Source organism: Nicotiana tabacum, chromosome 10 (assembly GCF_000715075.1).
Source record: "Nicotiana tabacum cultivar K326 chromosome 10, ASM71507v2, whole genome shotgun sequence".
NCBI classification, from domain to species: Eukaryota; Viridiplantae; Streptophyta; class Magnoliopsida; order Solanales; family Solanaceae; genus Nicotiana; species Nicotiana tabacum.
The window spans coordinates 16,488,965-16,513,617 of NC_134089.1; the positions used below are offsets into that span (position 1 = coordinate 16,488,965).

General features: G+C 37.2%; 2 protein-coding genes across 4 annotated transcripts; both read left to right on the forward strand.

Moving 5' to 3' along the window:
• Window positions 1-262: 262 nt before the first annotated feature.
• LOC107762478 (protein OSB2, chloroplastic-like) lies at window positions 263-3,835 on the forward strand. Of its 3 annotated transcripts, none has more exons than XM_075222630.1 (2): window positions 263-1,558; window positions 3,818-3,835. In XM_075222630.1, exon 1 carries the CDS (start codon window positions 397-399, stop codon window positions 1,528-1,530), a length of 1,134 nt encoding a protein of 377 aa, XP_075078731.1. In that variant the 5' UTR covers window positions 263-396; the 3' UTR covers window positions 1,531-1,558; window positions 3,818-3,835. The 3 variants fall into 3 exon arrangements, with proteins under 3 accessions (XP_075078731.1, XP_016436330.1, XP_016436331.1); XM_016580844.2 differs by lacking the exon at window positions 3,818-3,835 and adding an exon at window positions 2,562-3,066; XM_016580845.2 differs by lacking the exon at window positions 3,818-3,835 and adding an exon at window positions 2,669-3,066.
• A 1,732-nt stretch (window positions 3,836-5,567) lies between these two features.
• Window positions 5,568-9,778, forward strand: LOC107762480 (beta-1,4-xylosyltransferase IRX9). The gene is made up of 3 exons (XM_016580846.2): window positions 5,568-6,546; window positions 7,881-8,109; window positions 9,470-9,778. The coding sequence occupies exons 1-3, from the start codon at window positions 5,738-5,740 to the stop codon at window positions 9,581-9,583; spliced, it is 1,152 nt and encodes a 383-aa protein (XP_016436332.1). The 5' UTR covers window positions 5,568-5,737; the 3' UTR covers window positions 9,584-9,778.
• Window positions 9,779-24,653: the final 14,875 nt, after the last annotated feature.

Sequence of the window (24,653 nt, forward strand, 5' to 3'; positions counted from 1 at the left end):
CAACAGACATAACTTGTATTTACTTATGTCAGGATTAGTCAACCATAAGTTTTCTTGCCCAAATAATTATGATTAGAATACGTAAAATTTTGTTAATCTTGAATATAAATTTTAATACTTGATTGATTAGTACTATAAACAAAAACAATTGATAGTTTCAAAGGAAAAAAAGAAAATAAACTAAAAGGAATAGTATTGTAATTATACGCAACTTAAGGGAGGCTATCATAAATATGCAAACCATCCAATTCACTGGATCAAAACATTAAACCCCAGTATTGCCACCCCAAAACCCTTCTGCTTCTTCCCGTAAAATCATTTCCATCTTCAAAGATTCACACAAAACCTAATCACTATATGAAAAATTCAAAATTTCTCTAAAACCCAATTTCAACCATGAATTTCTTAACAAAAACAATAGCAAATAGAGCTTTATCCTCCTCTTCATATCCCCAAAAATACCAACTTTTTCTATCTTTTTCAAGATTTGCCTCTAAAACAACAACCCCAAGAAAATCCAAAATCCCAAAACCCCAAGAACCCTCTTCATCTTACTCACTTACCCCTCCAAAAATTGAAACTAATGAAGCTGAAAATGTATCTTCTTGGCCAAAGCCTAGTGAAATCCCTTACCAATCAAAAGTTGCTAATTTAGTCAATCTTGTTGGTTTTGTGCAAACCCCAATTCAATTTGAAACTTCCCCTGATGGGAATTACTGTGCTGGTACTGTTCTTGCTCATGAGAATAATGATAATAATAATAACTCTATTTTGATGATTCCTGTTGTGTTTGTTGGTGATTTAGCTCATGTTGTGGCTTGTCATGTGAAGGAAAATGATTGTGTTTATGTATCTGGGAAATTTTCTATGGATCCATTGCCTTGTGAAATAATGGATAAATATGAGTTCTCTTTTCATATTGTTGCTGAAAATGTTAACTTTGTTCAAGGTCTGAAACAAATAGCTCCCCGAAAGGAGAGGGGACAGTTTGTTTATCCGAAAAGTAGTACTAAGCAGCAGCATTCTGATAATGAGAAAGATATTTGCTTGTCTACTTTGGAAAATGATGATTCTGTTGTTAATTCGGGTGGGAGCAAGTCAGAGGGAGGTGATGAATGGAGGGACCTTATCAAGAATCCGAAACAATGGTGGGATTGTCGGAAGGCGAAGTTAGATGGGATTGTAAAAGCAAGGCACCCTGATTTCAAGAAGAAGGATAATAGTAGTATTGCATTGTGGCTTGAGAATGCGCCGAGGTGGGTACTTGAGGGAGTTGAAGGACTTGAATTTGATGTATATGTTCCGAAATCTAAAGGAGTAGGAAAGGAGGTGGATTCTTGGAAAGATTTGTTGGAAAATCCTGATAAATGGTGGGATAATAGAGCTACTAAGTCGAATCAGAAAGCACCTGATTTTAAGCACAAGAATACTGGTATAGGGCTTTGGGTCGATAACTCACCAGATTGGGTGTTGTCTCAGTTGCCACCGTCGAGAGATCAACGTGCTAGTTACAAGATGAACCAGAGCTAAAACGTGTCACGCAGCAACTCCACTTTAGGTAAAGTTTCCATGAATCTTGATGCTATAACAGTAGACCTTGTGCAGTGTAGTCAAATCCTGGCCACCTAAAGTTTGAGCAGTGTTGAGGTGGAGGGAAGCACATTATCGTTATGCTTGTGAAGTACTTATTTTCTCCTATAATGGTACATCTTATAGCACTTTCTTATGATAGTTTTGTTATCCTATGCATCTTTTATTTATGATTTTGATGAATATGAAGATCTTGATTATAGCATTTTCGGAATAGCAGTGCTGTTTGTTGATTCTTCATACTTAGCCATCGCAACTGTTCTTTATGATTTTGGTGAATATGAAGATCTTGATTATAGTAGTTTGAGAATAGCAGTGCGGTGTGTTGATTCCTCGTACTTAGGCTCTGATGCCATGCCAAATTTCTGCATGCAATTTTTTTTCGAATTCTGTGGGTTAATTAGATTTATTACATGCTTTATCAAGAAACATTATTGCAATGAGATGTTTGGTAAAACAATGACATTTGTTTTTGAATGTCAATCTAACCTCATTATTATGAAACTTTCATCAGTTGTCTTGATTGATTTGGAGTTGCTACAAGTTAGAGAAAACTAGTAGAGTAGTAATAATCTATGCAGCCAAGCACATTGTCACAATAATTGACAGGGTTGATAGAAGGGTATTAAGGTTGAAAATTAGGGTGGACGGTTAGTAGGTAGCCGCGCGTTCCCCATTTTCTTTCTCAGATCGATAGCAGTAGTATTAGAATGGTATCTCTTTATTATTGCTGGTACTATCTATTGTTTGATTGCATTCTTTCGCTTTAGTTATACCTTGTTGTTGTGACCACTTGTTGCCACTAATTCTTTTCATGTGTGTTTAGTCGAGGGGTTAGACTCTCTTCCCTCCCAGGGTAGGGGTAAGGTCTGCATACACACTATCCTCCCCAGACCCCACTTATGGGAACTCATTGGGTTTGTTGTTGTTGTTAGTATTCAACTTCCCACTAGCTGATTTTTCATGTACAGAATATCACTAGCTGATTTTTCAAGATGATAAGACAATTTCTCGACTTGGGAACCAAAGCTCAACAAAAGGGATGATCATTAAAGGAAATCTTTTTCTTTCATTTCAGCCTTTTTGAGGAAGTAATTTGAGTTCCTGAAAAAACACATGATTAGCGACGTAAAAGGATTCATTTGGTGATTGCCTCTCTACCTTCATAAAATAGGGATGAGGTCTGCGTACACATTCGCTTCCCCAGACCCCACTTGTGGTATTCACTAGGGTGGTGGTTGTTGTTGTTGTAAGCAAGCTGTGTTGATTGAATGACATTGGAGTATAGACTTTAGACGTGTCTGAATATATTTTGAAATTATTGTTGTTTATTTAGGATTTTATTGGAAGATGGTAGACCTTTTCATAATGGCTCTATTGGCTATATGTATGTTAAGTCTGGTCGCTCAAATTATTCTACCTTTTGATTATGATATGGTAATCCGAATATGCGACTTTTCGGAGAATGCTTTGTTACTCAGAAGCAATTTAGAAGTTAACTGGACCTACAACTTCAAAATTGAAGCCCTACTCTTCTGCTAAAGAATATGAGATTTTTGGACCAAAACAATAGCATTTCAAGAATAAAGTACCATTTTAATCCTTTTAAGAAAGTTGTGGGCTCTGCCTATTACATGCTCCAGATCACAGAAAAAGAGCTGAGGAAAAGAGAGGAGATTGTTTGTAACACCAAGTAACCATTGCTTGAGAAGCTTAGGCGAAAAAGATCTAACTTTGTATAACAACCACCTAGTAGGATCCCACAAGTGGGATTTAGGGAGGGTAGAGTGTACGCAGACCTTACCCCTACCCCGAAGGATAGAGTAACTTTGTATGAATGTTGTAAAATATATGTGCTTGAGCAGTTGTCAGGGTCAGATTATTGGGTATTTCAGTTTCCATTAACCATTACTACATTGGAGTAAGCTACAACATAAATATTGTCTCCTAAGTTTCTCCAAAGGAACAACCTTGGGAACCAAGTTTCGACTTCCCGGGGGGCAACGCTAGATGAATTCTTCTCATCTGCACCTAAGCTCTGGTGCGAGAGAGCTACTTAGTATCAGGGGCGAAGCTAGGTGGGCGAAAGAGTGTTCAGTTGAACCCCCTTCACTCGAAATTATATTGTGTATATAAGGTCAATTTTTTTTCCTGTACATATATTATATGTTGAATCCCTTAATTTCTTCGTGTATTTATTTTTGATTTATTTTTCAAATTCTCTCAGTGAAAATTCTGCTTCCGGCAATGCTCAATACTTGTATTGGTGGAAGATAATAGGTATCCGTCGGATTAGTAGCGCACACTAGTCTCTGAAACACCTACTTTGCCGCCATAGAAGTTCTATATTTTACGAGAATCAATGTTGATATACTTTAACAAGAACTTTCTGTTAAATTCTTTATCAAATGTTTCGTCTTTGTTTTACTTCTATCCTATGGATTTCAAACAGAAGTTGGGTATACACGACACACATAAGATTAAAAAAAATTAATCTGTTAATGATGATTGGTCTTAAATGGATTATCTTTTTACTTCTTTTTGGCTTCAAAAGAAACACTGCTACATTAAAATTTATTTCAATCATTCGGAACTGTAAACAAATCAAACGAAGATCCAAATTAATGCCTACCCAAGTTTGAGCCTAATAAGTAAGATTTAATCTTTCAAGAGGATTGATATTTGCCACCTTATTTGCTTATATTCCATACAGAAATTTGAGCCCAATCCTTAACTAGTTTTCTTTTTTCAGGTTTCAAACTCAAAATAGGATTTTATTCGATTCTATATTATAGATTGAACATCAGTTTGACTTCATGAACTAAACTTACCTACTGCTTTAAGTGAGTAATAATTGATAGTTTCCTTCAAAAATATATAGTATAGGTGAGTTAAACATAACATTCTGTGTTCACGCATGGTTTGGGGAAGGGTCGTACCCCAGGGTGTGATGTAGATAGCTTGGGGTGGCAATTTGAGCCCAATCCCATCCAACCCGCCCAGAGATTAATGGGTTGGGGTACAAATATTTTAGCTCATGGGTCTATTTGGGCTGAGCCCAAGTTAACCCATTATTTGTTATAGCTCATTCTGGCCCATTAAGCAGCCAAATACAACCCATGAAACTCACCCAAAACAAAGAGATCTCAACCCAACTTATCTAAAATTTACTTAATTGCCCCAATTTTACTTTTTTTTTTTTTTTTTTGTATTTTCACTTTTCTGTTTTTTTTTTTGTTTTTCTGCACTATCCCCCCCCAACCCCCTCAATTTTACTTCTTTCTTTTTTGGTATTTTTCGTTTTTCTGCACCACCCAACCCTCACCCCCACCCGCAAAATATTTTTTAACTTACACATTTTAATGTAAAAAGTTTTTTTTGCAAGATGAGCATGGTTCTAAAACATGGGTCAAGTTGGACGGATTTGACTATGACAGTTTAGCTTATCTTGACCCAGCCCATCTTAGCCCAAGTACACTTTGGGATGGGTTGGGCAATGACCCATTTATTGACTTAACCCATCTTGACCCGCCCAAATTCAGCCCAACCCACCCATTTGCCGCCCGCCCGCCCCTAGCAATAACAGTACCGATTTTACTGCTCGAACTCGTGACATACGATATAGGTGAGTGTGAGAAATTAATATGGTCACCGACTTGCTTAAACAATTCAATTTAAAAAATAAAATAAATAGCAGATGCATGCCGTTTCAAATAGGAAAATCATTTCTTGCTTCCTAAAACTTGACATTTTAGGTGTATGAGCTTTCTATCTCAACTACTATTTGGTAAAGAAAGCAACTTATTTATTTCTGCATATGATTGATTTCTTGCTTTATTTCTTCTTTCTTTTACTTCAAGCATGACTTCTTTAAGCAAAAACCCTCACCCAATAAAATAAATAAAATTGAGAAAACAACTAACACTTTGTTTTATTCAACCAACACCTTCAATTATATGTTTGTTAGCTCCCTATATAATTTTTTTCCACCAAATAGATAGGAAAAAAAAGGTTTTTTCTTCTCATTTCTCAACTATACTAGTTATATATAATTTCCATGTTACAACATTTTCTTGCCCATTACATCATCATTTCCTTCTATTTTTCATCTTAGTGAAGAAAATCAAGATTCTTCACATTTTAAATCATGGTGTCTATAGAAAGATCAAAGAAAAAAGTGCAACTATGGAAGAAAGCAATTGTTCATTTTCTTCTTTGTTTTGTTATGGGATTTTTCACTGGCTTTGCTCCAACAGGCAAAGGTTCATTGTTTTCCACTAGGAATAGTGCTATTCCTAAAATTACTCAATCAAATCAAACACAACCAAATATGTTGTACCATTCAAGATTAGAAAGTGAGACTTTCAATAAACCTTTATTAGACGAAACAACAACAACAATAGCAACGACAACAATAGCATCAGAATGGTCTAACTTAAACGATACGAGACATTCAGAAAAGGTCTTAGAAGAAGAAGAAGAAGAAGAAGAAGAAGAAGAAGAAGAAGAAGAAGAAGAAGGAGAAGAGCGACATGAACAAGAACAGAATCAGGATCAAGATCAAGATCAAGAACGAGAAGAAGCAAATGGAGAGTTCTTGAATCCGAGAAGGCTACTAATTATTGTCACTCCAACGAGCGCGAAAGATCAAAATAGAGGAATGCTACTAAGGAGATTATCAAACACATTGAGATTAATTCCACAACCAATTTTATGGGTGGTTGTGGAGCAACAAAATGAGGATTCAAATGTATCAGAAATACTTAGGAAAACAGGAATTATGTATAGACACTTGGTTTTTAAGGAGAATTTCACAAATATACATGAAGAAGTGGATCATCAAAGAAATGTGGCTCTTAATCACATTGAACATCACAAGTTAAGTGGGATTGTTCATTTTGCTAGCCTATCAAATGTCTATGATCTCAGTTTCTTTGATCAACTTCGAGCAATTGAGTAAGTATTCTTGATTTCCACTCCTCCACATTTTAAAAAATCATTTCCATTATAAATAATATAAATTATAACGATAGTATATTTTAACATGTTATAGTAGGAAACATATCTTATTTTCAGGGTACAAGTTGTACTTTTTACAAACGGTTATCTATGGTTAATTTTTCAGTGATCTGACAGTGTAGAAGTTTCTTACATCATTTGTGTATATAAATTAAACGTGGATCATTTGGATAATCTCTAAAGTATATAAAATCATTTTTCATTATAAATATTCCAAGATTATTTTTTGTATGTAGGAGTCTATTTGTTGATTTAACTTAGTTTTCTCGAAATAAAATAATAATCATTCAGGTTTTAACATATTATACTAGGTAATGTACCTTAATTTCTAGGTTTTTAGTCGCACTTTTTATAGACGATTATCTATAACCATTAAATTTAAGTGAACTAACAGTATATAAACTTTTTTATGTCGTCAGTGTATATAAGATAAATGCAGATCATTTGGATAATCTCAAGGCATTTAGTAAGTGTTAGTTGTGGAAATTTTGCCCCACAGATTTAAATAACATGAAAAAATAGTACTAGTCTTTGACCAAATCCTAACTTAGTGGGCTCATTTTCTTGGCTCTTATAGGTCTTACTACTTAAACAAGCATCATAATTCATAACAGCTATAGGCAGCTAGCTAATTATCTAATTTGTTAAAATCAAGCCTAACTAATAAAATAAGTTTATCAAATCCAAACTCTTTTATTTCATATTATTTTGGTTAATTTTTTAAACGCTAAGTGTTAACATAGAGATTCTTAAAACAAGTAAGCATCTTATAATATGTCTTTATAGAGGAAGAATCCAAGAAAATCTTTGACAACTTATACAAACACATGGTTCACTTAGTCTGATTACTCTTAATACATTCTTTATTAGAAATTTGGTTTGAGAATAAAATAAGGATAACTCAGTGCACTAAACTACATGCGTCCAGGAAAGGGTCGGACAACATTAAATTTATTATACGTAACTTTATCTTATATTTTTGTTAGTAGTTGTTTGCATAGCTTGAACATGTTGTCTCCGTGTCACATAACAGTTTCGAGAACCCAAAAAGATATTTGATTTAGGGCGTATGGTTCACATAACGGTGCGCTAAATTGCACTGATTCAGTGAAGAGCTGGATCACATTAAATTTGTTATATACAGCCTTACCTTGTATTTTTGTAAGAAGCTATTTTCAGAGCTTGAACCTGTGATTCCCGGATCACATAACGGTTTTTGAGAACCAAAAAAGGTAAATATTTGATTTTAGGGCTTATGGTTTAAATTGTAGGGGATTTGGGACATGGCCAATGGCATTATTATCTGCAAACAAGAAGGAAGTGATAATAGAGGGACCAGTTTGTGATTCATCTGAAGTTATGGGGTGGCATTTGAAGAAAGCAAATAATTCAACAGATGAAAGGCCTCCAATTAGAGTTTCAAGTGTTGCTTTTAACAGTTCAATTCTTTGGGATCCAGAAAGATGGGGTCGCACTTCTTCTATTCAAGACACTTCTCAGGTAAATACTAGTATTTACTACACAAATTTTCCAGTTAATTCACTTTGGGAAAAGTTATTTTTATAATATAAAATATGAAGAATTAAACTAAAATAGCCGTCCACCCATTCACTTAAATCAAAAATAGCCGACAGATATATAATATATGTATAATTCATATATAATGTTCGTATAATCGTGTATAATCAGTATATACCGGCTAGAAAAAATAAATAGAAAATTAATCCGGCTATTTATGTAAAGATTTTACAGTGATGTTAATTCGAAAATATTTTCTTAGGTCTCAAGAAATCCAATTAAAATAAACAAGTAGGATAAAATTGGGTCTCAATTTAGAGTTCCATTTTTCTTTTAAGGAAAATGAATAATACCATCAACAATAATAACTATGTCTCAATACCAAATAAGTTGGGGGCGACTATGTAAATTCTTGCTTCTCCATTTTAAGAAAATGGATATCTTGCACTAAATTTCTCTTCTAAATTGAAATATGAAAAATGACTTTTTTCTACCTAAATTTTCATTTCCTCCATCTATATGCAAGCATTGGTGGAAGCAGAATATTTACCAAAAGAACTTAAAAAATAAAAAAGATGAACACGTGAAGAAGCTAAAGAGGATTCAACATCTAATATATACATATAAAATAAAAATTTAATTTTATATATAAAGTATAATTTTTTCAAAAAGGGTTCGACTAAACTCCCTTCCGGCCTACTAGATTCGCCCCTGTATACAAGTGTCCTGCGTGTGCAGAAGAAAAAAGAAAATTAAAATTAGTAGTTGAAGTGGTTACCTCAACAAGCTTTCATTAATCACCATCATTAGTTGAGAATAGACAGCCAAGTGCTACATAAGCAAACACAGGCAATACACCTAAACATACAATTACTAATATATGACAACTAATTCTACCTAAACTTGTCATAAAAAATAAGTGCTTGCGAAAATAAAAGAACAATTAACTCTACCAAAAAATAAACAATAAGTTCTGAAAATAAAAGTACAACTAAACTTCATGATTTTGTCACTTTCTTTAGGGTGTGTTTGGTACGAAGGTTTTTCAATTTTCGAAGTTTGATCGACTTAAATATTTTGAAAATATTTTTTTCATGATTGAAGGAAAATGACTTCCTTACCAAAAGGAGAAAAAATATGTTTCACAAATATTGTTTTCGGAAATAATAATAATAATAATAATAATAATAATAATAATAATTTACACCACAGACCCTACAATAAACATTATCCAAACAAATAAAAAAACCTTAAATCAAATAAATTATTGAGGACTAAAATTATTCAAGAAAAGAAAATGTTGATTCCTTTTGTGGCTAATTTTTATTTTTTTTATTTGCAGGATTCTCTGAAATTTGTGAGAAAGGAAGTTCTTGAAGACGAAACTAAATTGATGGGAATTCCTCCAAATGATTGCTCCAAAATTTTGCTATGGAATCTCCCACTTTCAACATGAATATAAATCAGAGTTATTTGATAAACACAAGGAAAAATAATAAGAGAAAACAATAATCAATTAGCAATTCAGGATTTTTTTTGCCATAATTTTCGTTTATCTTGTAATATTTATTATTCTATCCTTTTTTTGTCGTCTTTTTTCTTGTCAATTACAATTTTGTTTCAGATATAGAAATACATTCCATTCCTGGCATTTCAATTGAAACTTCTCAAATAATTGTTACTTTTGACACTTATTTTACTATCTAAGTTACATGACTTAACAAAAGCTAACTTTAACAAAAAATGTTCTAGGTGATTAACCACATATTTTAAGTAATATGATAAAAATAATAATTAACCTACTATCACAGATTAAATTCCTAAAAAAATTTATACTGTCAATATATATAACTTGAATTTTCTTGAAAAGATATTAAACACGATAGAACTAGAAACTCTGATATAAGATTTTAGTTCCAAAAGACATTTTGTACTTACCAAAAAAAATGTCTATTTTATTACATCATGTAAAGTGCAGTCATCCCATTTTAAGTCCCACTAGGGTAGAATTAAATATTCCAACTTGTTGCTTAAAAATAAATTAAAGTCAACTATTATTTACTTGTACTTATACTGGTGCTATATGGAACAATTTGTTGGCATGGCAAAGAATAAATAGAAAAGTTTTTATTTACCAAAAAACAAAAGTCTAGTCTCCCCATATGGGAACTTAAATAATCCTCTCATTCAACGATTAGTTTTCACTTAGAGCTTGTTTAGATGGTTGTTCCCGTTGTATCGTATTAAATTGTTATCTTAAAATAATATTTATTTTGATTGTTTCATTAAAATTAGTTGTATTATATTGTTAAATTTATTGTCCTGGAATAATAAAAAGTACTATTTTATTAAACAACCGATTTGGTGTAGTGGAATTGTTTCCTATTTTTCTTTTCAATTATACCCTAACTTATTACTCCACAATTCTATTTTACCCTTTACCTTTTTTGCTATTTTAACTCCATATCTCCAACCTATAACCTACTTTATTTTTTTTTTCCAGAACTTCTGCCGCCAACATTAAAGGTGTTTCGCCGCGTTCTATTTATTTTTTCTCCTAATTTGCTTTTAACTGAATTCTAATTAGTTGTACTCCTTTGTTTTGCCTTCTTCTGTCTCGCTCCTTTCTTCTGCTTTCTTAAGGTGTTTTGCCTTCTTCTGTTTTATTTTTTAAAATTATTTTTATGCATAATTTTTGATAAATTTAATATTTAAATAATTGAGAGTATTTTAGTAAACTTATCAGTTACGGTACAGTATGATACAATTGAACCAAACAGCAAAAAATTATTTAACAATAATAAACAATACAATCTATCCAAACATTGTATTCAAAAAACGATACGATACAATACAATACAATATAATACAATACAACAACAACAACAACAACATACCCAATATTATCCCACATTATGGAGTCTGGGGAGGGTAGTGTGTATGCAGACCTTACTCCTACCTTGTGAGGATAGAGAGACTGTTTCCAATAGATCATCGGCTCAGGAAAACATAAGCACCACATTAATGAAAATATAGACAAGAAGGGACAGTACCAAAAAGATATTTAAAGCCAAATAAAAACTAAAAGATAGTAAGGTGATCAATAATAAAGGAAATAACAGTTAGTCATAAAAACCTACTACCAACAGAAAGCGAGACTGCGTACCAATACTACTATTATGAACACTCTAGACTACCTATTCTACTACCATAATCCTCGACCTTTATACCTTCCTATCAAGGGTCATGTCCTCGGTCAGCTGAAGCTGCGTCATGTCTTGCCTAATCACCTCTCTCCACCTCTTCTTTGGCCTACCTCTACCTCTCCATAGGCCCTCCAATGTCAACCTCTCATACCTCCTCACATGACCAAACCACCTAAGCCGCGCTTCCCGTATCTTGTCCTCAATAAGGGCCACACCCCACCTTGGCACTAATAACCTCATTTCTGATCCTATCTAACCTGGTGTGCCCGCACATCCATCTCAACATCCTCATCTCTGCTACCTTCATCTTCTGGACATGAGCGATATTGACTGACCAACACTCAGCCCCATACAACATCGTTGGTTTGACCACCACTCTGTAGAACTTACCCTTAAGTTTCGGTGGCATCTTTTTGTCACACAAAACACCAAAAGTGAGTCTCCATTTCATCTATCTTGTCCCAATATGATGTGTGACATCTTCATCAATCTCCTCATCCCCTTGAATAATAGGCCCAAGGTACTTAAAAGTTCATCTCCTAGGGATGGCCTACGAGTCCAGCCTCACCTCCCCTTCCCCTCCTTGAGTCTCGCCAATGAACTTATACTCCAAGTATTCTGTCTTGGTCCTGTTCAACTTAAAACCTTTAGATTCCAGGGTCTGCCTCCATACCTCTAATCGCGCATTGACACTGTCTCGTGTCTTGTCAATCAATACAATATCATCTACAAATAACATGCATCATGGAACCTTCCTTTGGATGTGGTGCGTCAGTACGTCCATCGTCAGAGCAAACAAAAAAGGGCTGAGTGCCGACTCCTGATGCAACCCCATCATAACCGGGAAATGGTCCGAGTTTCCACCCACCGTCCTCACTAGGGTCTTTACTCCATCATACATGTCCTTAATCAACCTAACGTAGGCAACAAGTACACTTCTAGCTTCCAAACATCTTCAGAAAACCTACCTTGAAACTTTATCATACGCCTTTTCTAAGTCGATGAACACCATATGCAAGTCCTTCTTTCTCTCCCTATACCGCTCTATCAATCTCCTAACAAGGTGGATGGCTTTTGTTGTCGAACGTCCTAGCATAAACCCAAACTGACTCTCGAAAATAGATACACTCCTCCTCACCCTTAGCTCTACCACTCTCTCCTAGACTTTCATAGTATGGCTAAGCAGCTTGATACCCCGATAGTTATTGCAATTTTAAATATCACCCCTGTTCTTGTATACATGAACCATTATGCTCCCCCTCCATTATTCGGGCATCTTCTTCGTTCTAAAAATGACATTAAAAACCTAGTGAACCACTCCAAGTCTGCCTTGCTCGCACTCTTCTAAAACTCCATCGGGATTTCATCCTGCCCGGGCTTTGCCTTTGCTCATCTTACACATAGCTCCCTCAACTGCATCAACTCTAATCCGCCTACAATACCCAAAGTCACAACGACTCCCGGAGAGTTTTAGATCACCCAGTACAATGCTCATGTCACCCTCCTCTTCAAGAGACTATGGAAGTAGGTCTGTCATCTACGACGGATAAGCCCCTCATATAACAAAACTCTATCTTCTTCGTCCTTGATGCACTTCACTTGGTCCAAGTCATGTGCCTTCCTTTCTCGCGCCTTGGCTAACCTGAACAACCTCTTATCCCCACCTTGGCCCTTGAGTTCCTCATGCAAATGACTAAAAGCTGCAGTCTTGGCAGCTATAACTGCTAGCTTTGCCTCTTTCTTAGCTACCTTATAATTCTCCCTATTCTCCCTCTTCTCCTCTTCGTCTACACTTTCCTCTAGCTTCAAATACGTTGCTTTCTTGGTTTTCACTTTTCCTTGCACCTCTCCATTCCATCACCGGTCTCCCTTGTGACCACTAGAGTAACCCTTTGAGACCCCTAATACCTCTCTCGCGGCTTCCCTAATGCACTGCACAGTTGTGGTCCACATAGCACTTGCGTCCGCACTACTCCTTCAAGCCCCTATCGTCACCAGCTTGACCCCCAACTCCTGCGCTTTAGCTTCCGTCAAGGCTCCCCACTTGATCCTATGTTGGCTATGATCGGAGACAACCCTAAACCACTATAAAGTGGCAAGAGCGGTCAAAGCAGTTTTTACCCGAGATGGTCGGGATCAAATCCACAGGGAGCTAGAAGTGGGAATTGGATTCCTGTCTAAACTAGAGATGCGTAGTGTTCTTAATTACCCTTCCAATCATCTTTTAGTTGGTTGTTAATTCTAATATTTATGCTAATGATAGTGCTAAATTAAACTAAGATTGATTGCTTGTAGGATTTTCTAATTAGTTAAAGAGGCACTAGGGAAGTGACTTTCTCCTAGGTGAATACTTGACGGGATCTAAAGCCTAAGGCAAAGAAGTTATGTTGGGGATTGTGATATAGCCCATGCACGGAATTACTCACTCTATACCTCTCGGTAGCTTGAGTGACCTTGCCCCAATTGACTTTCTCAAGACCAATTGGGTGTCCAAATTATGCAAGCAATATAGGCTCAAGTTGGGTATTACTATTTCTAGGTTTAACCCTTTAATTGAGGCTATCAATCTCTTGATTACACCCAAATTCCTTGTTGGACTAATTTTCCTAGACTCAAGTTCTCTTACTCAAGAAGAACCCAAGTCAAATAGGCACAAATTAGTGTTTACAACCCCTAATTCAACATGGAAAACACAAATCAGTCCAAATATCAACTATCCATAAACATCTAAGCCTTAAATCAAAGACCCATCAAATACCCACACTAGGGTTGAGCCACAACCCTAGCTAATGGGTTTATCTACTCATAATAATGGAAGAAAACAAAGAACTAGATGAAGAACAACCCATAAGATTTAATTACAAGCTAATAATTGAAGATTCAATGATAAATCCACTATAAAATTACTCAAACTAGTCAAAAACCACCGTTCATGTGCTCAGCTGAAAGTTAGATTACAAAAGATGACTTAAAAATGATAAAAGAAAGTATTTATATAAGGCCGAATTTCCTGAACAAAAATACCCTTGCGGGGGTACCGCGGACCGCAAGAAATGGAGTGCGGCCGCAGTGAGGCTTTTTAGCTTCAAACTTAGCTCTCTGAACTTGGCCACCGCGGGCTGCATAAAATGCACCGCGGTCGCAGTGGCTTCAACTGCGGTCCGCACAAAAAGGACGGTGGACCGCATTGGCGATTACCTCCAAAATCCCAACTCTCTAAATCCCATCTTTGCGGACCGCACAAACTTGATTGCGGTCGCGGTGAGGCCACTGCGGTCCACACAAAATGCTTTGTGGCCACAGTGCTTGAGGTTCCAAAATGTGCACCTCTCTGAATCTCCTCACTGCAGACCGCACTATATGGAATGCGGCCGCAGTGGATCTGTTGCATTGTGCTTGGACTTGTTCTTGGTACTTGTGCATATTTCACTCCTTTTTGAGTTAGTTTTGACTAATTGTCACCTTTTTTACCAAACCCTGCAAACAAGTACAACATGTAAGCCTTTGGGACTATTTTGTATACATTTTTAATCAAAATTCAAGTAAGAAGGAGTGTAAAATAAACTATAATCCCTAGTTATTAACTCTTCCAAACTTAAGCTTTTGCTTGTCCTCAAGCAAACAAAATAAGACTCACCTCTTTAAGAGTAAATCCAAGAGAATTCAACTGACCTAAAGTGACCTCATCTAGCATCAATTGGGACTAACAATTATCCTCAATTCAAATGAATCATTAACAACATTCGACCTTCTAAACACCATGGATTTAGTGCGACACAAGAGCATCAAGAGTTGACTCAACCCATCAAAGAAACTCTTTCTACTACTTTGGTCATTGTGGAACCCAAGCTCATACTCATCAACTCTCCCTAAGCAAACTTCACTTTTAGATTGTAACACTCAGAACGAGGATAGTGGAAACACACTCATCTCTCTCAAAGAAAGGTCACAAGTCCGGCCCTAAGTACCATAAACTTGCCCCTTATGTGAGTCACCACTAATGTAAGCTTCATTCAACTCAAGATCATATAGGGCTTTTATGGAGATATAGTGAAGGCTTTTGGTTTAGGATAGGAAATATTTGGTCTAGGTAGGTTCCATCTTCCCTTAAGCACTTCATTTGCTTCATTTTGGCATACATTCTCTTGACTTTTTGAGTCATTAACTTCTTTCTGAGGGGTTATAGAGACACACTGTCACTCTTTCTTGTTCATTTCAAACCTTTTTCTCCTTTTTCAACTTTCCACACCTTTCGTCTATTTACTTTTATTGAATCCCTTCATTTTTTTCTACATTGATAATTCTTTTTGTCTTTTTAATTTTCTTTCTTTTTCATTGCCTTTCCTTTTCTTCATCTGTACCTTTTACCTATTTGTTGCATTCCTCGTCTCTCCCCCCAAACTTATGCTTTTGCCGTGTGCTAAGGAAAGATAGGGTGCCAAGAGAGGGTATTTTTAGAACGGGTAAAGGCTTGTATCGTGGTTTTTGAAAGAAAAAGGTCTATGGCTCAAAAAGATTGACTAGGGATATTAACATTGGTAGGCTATAGAAGTTTTCAAGACATCATTCGGATCAAGGAGAGCCTATAATCACATCTCGAGTCAAACTACACTTAAAATTTCGCCTAAACAAATATTCAGGGCAAGTTCTAGACTAATGGCTGGGGACTTGGGCTTGTAATTCAAATTCTCACCACACAAGCTATAGGATTTCTAAAGAGATCAAGTGGGGAGGGGGCACAATAACTTTAGCTAAGATTTGAGCAATACAATGGTCCTAAAAACTACTTGATGATTATCGACCAACACAAGAGTTTCAAGGTCACAACTTTCACCATCCTATACACAACAATTTATTTTTTACCATAGGATCAAAGGCAAATGTATTAGGCTCAAGTGAAGCTTTGCTTGAGGCACCATTACTCACTAGCTATTATTTACACAAAAAGAACAAAAAGAAAATAGACTCGAACCATTAAGAAGGTAGTCATGCCATCCATCATCGGGAAGAGCCACCCGGTTCACACAAATTCCACCTTTGGAAAGAATCGTGGCGTTAAAAAACCAAAGGCTTATTGAACGCAAAACTCAAAATAAGAAACTATCAAAATGAAATAAGAAACTATGAAAGAGAAAATTTGGAAAGTAGAATGAATATGTACAAGAGGGAATTTAGATAAATATACATAAGGGGGGGAATGAATAAATACATCAAAAAGTAACTTTATATATAGACCAAAGTTGCAAAGTACGAAAAGTAAACTAGAATGGTAAAATTATGTACATACCAAAGTAAAAAAAAAGCATAATAAAAGAAAATAGTGTCATATATACAACCCAAATCATCCAAATAGGGCTACCCCCTCAAATGAGAGCTAGCATTGTCCTTAATGTTAACTAATTAAAAATAGCTCAAAGTAAAAGATAGAGGATAAAAAGAAACTCCCTATTGGCCCTCCGTCTGCATAGGATCATGAGTCTGGGTCCCTGGGTCCTCGAAATGCTCGGGAACCTGTGACTGGATCCCTATAACCTGTGTCTTCACTGGGACCTAGGTCTGTACTGGGTCCTGGGCCTGCACTGGGGCCTGAGGCTGGCTAGAGGAACCTCCATGCGGGCTCCTCCAACTCTATCACATCATCATCAGCACGAGGAATCACCTTCTTCCTCTTTTCTGGCCTCTCTGTCTCCTACTCCAGCTCATGCTGGGCTGCTGGAGCCGGGTCATGCAATAAAAGATCCAAAGGCAAGTGATCAGCCTTTAATCTCTTCACCTCCACCCTCAAATATTTCATCAACTCCTTGGATGACCGAGTCTTTCTCAGTTTCTTTATTTCTTTGGTCAAATCCTTCAATGCTTTTCCATGTGAACCCACAGTGTCCAATATTAATTGCTGGTTCTCTAGGAGCTTCTTCTAGTTCTCCAGAAACTCCTTGAGAGTGTCCTTCACTGACTTTGGGACCTGTGGCTGAGGAGGTGCAAACTGGCCTACCACCGACATAGAAAGTACAGACAGCTTAGAAGAGGCTGCCTGCATCCAGACTGGTGAGGGTTTGTCTCAAGCGGTAGGCAATCAAAGGATATGATGCAGATGAGGGAATATCTGGAGCTGTAGAAGTAGAGGGTCCTGGGGCCATGTCTGAGGTAGCTGAAGGAGTCTGAGTAGGAGCCACTACTACTACTGAATCTATCACCTTCGTTCACCACCCATGTAATCACCCTGGACATCACATTCCCGATGTTGATCGGGTACCCCGCCATGATAGACGCTACAATATAGCCCGGGAGATAGGAAGAGAGTTGTCGTGAGTGGTGGGGTCTAGCCTGCTACAAACAAATGTCTCCCATCCTTTTGCTTCGAAAGTCAGAGTTCTCCTTAGAATTTTTACTCCTGCTGTCAATCATGCTGGGGTGGTACCTGAGATTGCCAAGTACTCCGCTAACCACGGATGGGCATCCTCCCCGAAGCTACCTTCTCTAAGTACAATGTCTCATCCTTCTTCGGAAGCCCAGGTAGCCATTGATCATTTTTCTTTCAAACTTTATTTTTAAATTTCACACCTTAGTCACTGTAGTGCCCTTTTTGATGTGGGCCACATTGGTGTAGAATTCCTTGACTAAGTGCTCATTGGCATCCTCCACGTGGCCTATGAAATAGTCCCAGTCGGCTCTCTCTCTGAACTGCCTCAGCACATTGGGGTTATGAGGCAAAAGGTCCTTTGTAATGAATTTCTGCTCATGTATCAACTTCCTCTCGGGCCACCATTCTCTGAACTTGTGGTAGGCCACTTCACTCATGAATCTATCTTGCCATGCTTCCGGTTTTCTGGTTCTCTCTACTCCTCCTACTTAGGGCTCACCCCTCCTTCTTCTTCTATGGGATACTCACCGGATATTGAAGCTGTAGGTGAGGTAGAATAGGCATTGTCACTACCCGCACCTGAGCCCTCAGATGACTCACAAGAAATTTGCACTAACGTTTGGGCAGTAGGGGTGCCCGGAGGTGTATCTCTCAATATGTTTCTCTTCGGCCAGTCAAGAACATATTCTGGCATGTAGTCTGAGTCGGATGCTTCCCGAGAGGGCACATATTCACTTCCCGAATAGGAAGCAGCTCTATCAATAGCCCTTATTGTCTTTCTGGTATCTTTCATAGCTTGTCGGACTTGGGGAGTCAATTTGATCATGCATTTTCTTCTACCCCGGGAGGACTCTCCTTTTCCTTGTTGTTTTCTACCACCTGTAGATATGTGATTTTTGACCCTTCCCAAGATTTTATATATTTTAGCGTGTAAATATTTAGTTTAGGCCTAATATAGTTATTTCAACTTATTTTGACTCTTTTTGCTTTATTTTATCACAAAAAATGAAAATTACAAAATAATTTTCTCTTATTTAGCTAATTAATATTTTTATCTAGTTACTTTTAATTTGTCTATCAAAATTCAAAAATAGTTTCGGGAATATTATCTTAATTTTACAATGATTTTTTCATTTTTTATCTTTTAGTATGATATTTTGAAAATACAAAATAGGTTTGTTTTAACGATTAGTCTTATTTTAATGGTTATTTTACTTAAGTAAGATTAATTAGTAAATGAGGTCGTATTTTTAGTCTCGTTCACCGAGAAAGAATAAATTTGAGCTCAAACAACTCATTTTTAGGCCTAATTTTCGGACCTAGCCCATAATAACCCAAACCCAATACCCCTAAAACCCTAGACTTTGACTATAAAAAGAGATCTAGACCTACACCCTAACCTAAACCCCTAGACCCTAAAAGAGACATCAGTCGTTTTCCATCAAGGCTAGAGTTCTTCTTCTTCGTTTTGAAAACAATACCAAGAACCAAAAAACTTCTTCTTGGACTTCTAAAGAACGACAACCTTGTCCCCTTCTTCTTTCTTCCAAAAACCAAAAGATCAAAAAACCAAAAAGCTTAGGACCCTGAAGAGACCCCAAGGAATGAACCTCTCAAAAGAGAGGCCAGTCGTCGAACTTCCCCCCAATTCCGCCTCTAGCCAGACCTCACCACCCAACGACCACCCGCTGGAAACCAACAGAGGCGATACGCCTGAGAAATCAGCCACCCATTTTTGAAAACAAACCAATTAGATCCAAAAACCAAGAAAAGGTTTCTGAAAAATCTGGATTTCCAAGAGGTTTTTGAGGTCGAAATTTGCTGCTCGATTGTTGAGGTTTTCCGAACCCGTGCACTTTCAGTCGAGATTTTTTTGGTCTGGGTTTTCACTCATATACGACTGCTGTAATTAGAAAACCTATCCTCTTTGATGTCAATTTCTTTCTAATCTTAATTTCCGCTCTGCTTCCTAGTTATTAAGTTTTGATAATTATGTATGTTGTGTAGTTGTTATGCGTGTTTTGTTGTTTGTCTGAGACTCTCTTGATTTCGTTCATTTATGTTAAAGTTTTCGTTGATGCAATCATGTTCATGTGCAATAGCTATTTTCATTTTGGTTGATTTGTTTGTGTTTGTGAATTGGTGAAGAAGACCACTACTGAAATGGACACAGTAAAAATAAGATTTGGATATATAGTATACCTGTACTAATATACAGTCTTATTCGTTTCCATTTTTAAATAATTACTACTGAACTACACTTAGTAGTTGAAAATTGGAATGACTTTTTGAGATCTATTAATAAACTAGGTGAAAATGTTGGTTTATGTTTAGTAAACAATGACATGCTGAAAATGTTGGTTTATGTTTAGTCAACAATGGCATGCCAATTGGAAGAGTTGGTGGAAAGAGTTGGTGTGGATGCTAAGAGGAAGCTTCCTCCTTTGATGTCACCCATGACATCAAGAGGAGGTAGTTTGATGTCACCAATGACATCAAGAGGAGGTCTTTACCTCTATAAATAGATGCACTCATTCACTTGTAGAAATCATCCCAAAAATAATACAACACATTGTAGTGAGTAGAGAGTTAAGAGAGAAATTCTCTTAAGTGTAATTGGGAACTCTCCCCTTCCTTTGTTAATATTAAAAAGGCAACTGTTCTCTGGTGGACGTAGGATTATTTTGATCCGAACCACGTTAAATCTTGTGTTCTTTCTTTTACGTTTCCGCTAACAATTGGTATCAGAGCGACAGGATTCTTTAACGATCCAAGGAGGAAGAACAAGCAAAGATGAGTTCCATGAAGTTTGAAATTGATAGATTCAATGGACGCAACAACTTCAATATCTGGAAGATCCAGATGATGGCGTTACTGCGGAGGGAAGGTTCAATCCATGCTATTGACGGAAAGTATCCTACGGATATATCAGCTCCTGACAAGGAGAAGATTGAAGGGGATGCATTGAGTGCAATCCAACTATCCCTTGCACCTAACGTGCTTTGTGAAATGAGTACAGGTACCGAAGAGATGGCCAAATAGTTGTAGGAAAAGCTAGAAGGTCTATACCAAGACCGATCAGTGACAATAAGAATGTTGTTACAATGGCATCTTCACACATTTAAGATGGGGTCAGGTACTTCGTTACAAGATCATTTAGATGCGTTTAATAAACTTGTCATGGACTTACAGATTGCAGGAATTAAAAGGTAGGAGGAGACGCTTGCATGTGCTTTGCTATTTTCATTGACTTCAGGATATCGTGATATTGAGAATTCAATGATGTATAGCAAGGAGCCTATCAAGCTTGAGCAAGTGCGGCAGACACTTAACTCTAGTGATGTGCGGAGGCACATTGAAGGAGATAGAGATGACCAGGCAAGTGGCCTCTTACCCGGACTAGCCAACAGGGAAAGAACAAATCAAAGCACAGATCAAAGTCTCGTGTGAACAAGAAGAATACAGAGTGTTGGGGTTGTGGCAAGAAGGGGCACTTTGAACGAGATTGCCCAATGTCAAAGTCCAAGGAAAAGGCGAGTGCATCTATAGTTGAACAGGTACATAATTTTGATAATGATTATGTACTAACAACATCGTGTAATAATAATAGTAGTTATGAAAACAAATGGGTGTTAGACTCTGCTTGTACTCTGCATATGACGTTCCGAAAAGACTAGTTTAGCAGCTACGAGAAAAGTGGAGGAACCGTAGTAATGGGCAATAATGCAACTTGTGCAATAGTTGGCATTGGCTCAGTTCGGGTTCGCTGCCATGATGGAATCGTGAGGACTATTACACAAGTCCGTCATGTTCCTGATCTGAAGAAGAATTTGATCTCCTTGGGTACTCTGGATGAACAAGGCTACAGGTACATGAGCGAAGCAGGAACTATGAAGGTGACTAAAGGTTCTTTAGTCATGCTGAAAGGCAAGCTGGAGAACGGCCTTTACACATTGGCCGGAAGCACCATTGTTGGCTCTGCAAATGCATCTACAGTGCAGTTATCTAATGATGACAAGGCAAGACTATGGCACATGAGACTGGGTCATATGAGCGCACGTGGACTGGAGATGTTGAGCAATCGTAAACTTTTGGAAGGTGAGAAGATCAGCACGCTTGACTTCTGTGAGCACTGCGTTCTAGGGAAGCAGAAGAAGGTCAGCTTCAGCACTGGCAAATACAAGACAAGATGAGTGCTAGACTACATCCATTCAGATTTATGGGGTCCTTCTAAACTTCCATCGAAGGGCGGAAAGAGGTATCTTCTCATTTTTATTGATGATTTCTCACGAAAGGTTTGGGTGTATTTTTTGAAGGCAAAAAGTGATGCTTTTGAAGCATTTAAAGAGTGGAAGATTTTGGTTGAAAATCAAATGGAGCGGAAAATCAAGTATCTTCGCACAGACAATGGCTTGGAGTTTTGCAATGAAGAGTTTAATGAATTCTGCAAGGTTCATGGGATCTCAAGACATAGGACTGTCAGGCATACCCCACAACAGAATGGAGTTGCCGAGAGAATGAACAGAACTCTTCTTGAAAAGGCTCGTTGTATGCTCCTACAAGCCAAAATGTCCAAAGTATTTTGGGCTGAAGCAGTTCACACTGCTGCTCATATTGTCAATCGATCTCCAGCATCGGCAATTGACTTTAAGACTCAAAATGAGGTATGGTCAGGTGAACCCTCTAACTATTCATACTTACGAGTATTTGGGTGTCCAGCTTATTATCACGTTAATGAAGGAAAGCTTGAACCAAGGGCTAAGAAGGCCATATTCGTAGGGTATGTGGATGGAGTAAAAGGGTACAAACTTTGGTGTTTGTCTTTACTCAAATTTATAGTTAGTAGAGATGTCACCTTCGATGAATCCTCTATACTTGATCCCCGTAAAGTTTCCGTGGAGTTTTCAGGAAACAAGAACAACGAGCAGGTGGAGCTTCCGGTGGAGCTTGCCAAGGAAAATGATCAAGAGACTCAGGTTAAAGATGAGTCAGAAGATGTAGGCCTTGAAGAACTTGCTGTCAATGAACCATACACAATTGCGAAGGGGAGGGAGAAGAGGCAGACACAAGAACTGGAACGCCTTATAAATCAAGCAAACTTGATTGCATATGCGTTCGTAGCTGCACAAGAAGAGATTAAAGATCTGGAGCCCTCCTCGTATATTGAAGCAAATTCTTGCAAGGATGCTGCACAATGACGGTTAGCTATGACTGAAGAGATGGAGTCTCTTCACAAGAATCAGACATGGGTCTTAGTGAAAAGACAAAAGGGGAAGAGGACAGTTGGATGCAAGTGTCACACCTCCTTTTTACGCACCCACGAGGGTACAAGGGAGTTTTTTCCAATTAAAGGACAATCGAAACGGGATTTGTTTATTTATTTCAGAGTCGCCACTTGGGAGATTTAGGGTGTCCCAAGTCACCAATTTTAATCCCGAATCGAGGAAAAGAATGACTCCATATTACAGTCTGCGTACCAGAAATCCGGAAAAGGAATTCTGTTAACTCGGGAGAAGGTGTTAGGCATTCCCGAGTTCCGTGGTTCTAGCACGGTCGCTTAACTGTTATATTCGGCTTGATTATCTGATTTTATACAAATATGATCTTATGTGCAAATTTTAACTTTTTGCCGCTTTCATCATCTACTGTTATTTTTATCAAGAATTGCAACATCGTGGAAACACATTTCGAACCACGTCACATCAATGCACCCGTGGTTGTTGGCGTATTTCAACTCTGTTGAGATTTGGATTTGGGTCACATAAATGTGCACCCGAGTTTAAGGAAATTAAATTATTAAAGGCGCGCCTAAAGCGACTAGCGTATCATTTACTTTGGGTAGGGCCGTGGAATTTTGCTAAACGATCCATCCCGAAGTCTAAGCAATTTTAAAGCAAATATTTACTGAGGGCCCCACAATTTGTATTTTTATTCGGCGAGGCTCATCTCATTCTTATTTTTTTAAAAGGAATTTGCAACGTCGTGGACATGCATCTCGAACCACGTCACAATCAATGTACCCGTGATTAGAGACACATTTCAACTCCGCTGAGATTTGGATTTGGGTCACATAAATGTGCACCCGAGTTTAAGAAAGTAATTTAATTAAATCGCGTCTAAAGAGGCTAACGCGTTATTATCTTTGGGGAAGGCGGTGAAATTCACTAAACGGTCCATCCCAAATTCTAAGTATTTATTATGACTAATTATTGAGGGCCCCGCGATTTGCATTTTTATTTGGCGAGGCTCGTCTCATTTTTATTTTAAGGATAAACCTACAGTGACTACATTTCTCTATTAAGTTCGTCTCTAAAATAAAAGAAAATTTCTTAATTATTTACATGCTGAAAAACGTAACTTGTTTATTAGTTCACGGCTAATGCGAATGGAAAATTGCGATCGAGTTTGTACAAAGAAAAACCGCTTTCACTCTATATTCAATTATTCAATAATACTAGAACACGAGATTGACACATCATAATATCAAAACAGATTAACTATTCTTCGATTAATTTAAACTAACATTTATTATATGAAGAAATTATACATATGCAACCTCATTACTCATTAATCAATCAACTACATTTTTATACAACGACAGGAAAATTATATTCAAACACAAATCCAAACAGGAGTAATTCAACAGGAACAAAGCCTGATTAATATTTCATTTCGCTTCAAGCCGAGAGTGTACAAATGTGTACCTGGAAATGGCAGTACAAGAAGAAAAGAAGTAGGAGTCAGCAGCAATAATACCACAGCAACAGCAGATTCAGCAACACCGCAAAACTAGCAACAACCAGTAGAATAACCCAGTAACAGATTGAAACCCAACAATACCAAAGTGCAATCACAGTCAAAGCCGAAGAGCAAACGACACAAGATGCAGTAGTTTAATGATTTTTGAATAACACTCGAGAAAAGCAAACGGAAATTATTCGAGTGAAAGTTCAAATTGC

Bases quoted from the DNA above. Each gene is read 5' to 3' on its own strand.
- LOC107762478 (XM_075222630.1), top strand. From the start codon at position 397: ATGAATTTCTTAACAAAAACAATAGCAAATAGAGCTTTATCCTCCTCT.
- LOC107762480 (XM_016580846.2), top strand. From the start codon at position 5,738: ATGGTGTCTATAGAAAGATCAAAGAAAAAAGTGCAACTATGGAAGAAA. The intron at 6,547-7,880 runs GTAAGTATTCTT...TTTAAATTGTAG, and splicing joins GATCAACTTCGAGCAATTGA to GGGATTTGGGACATGGCCAA. The intron at 8,110-9,469 runs GTAAATACTAGT...TTTTATTTGCAG, and splicing joins CTATTCAAGACACTTCTCAG to GATTCTCTGAAATTTGTGAG.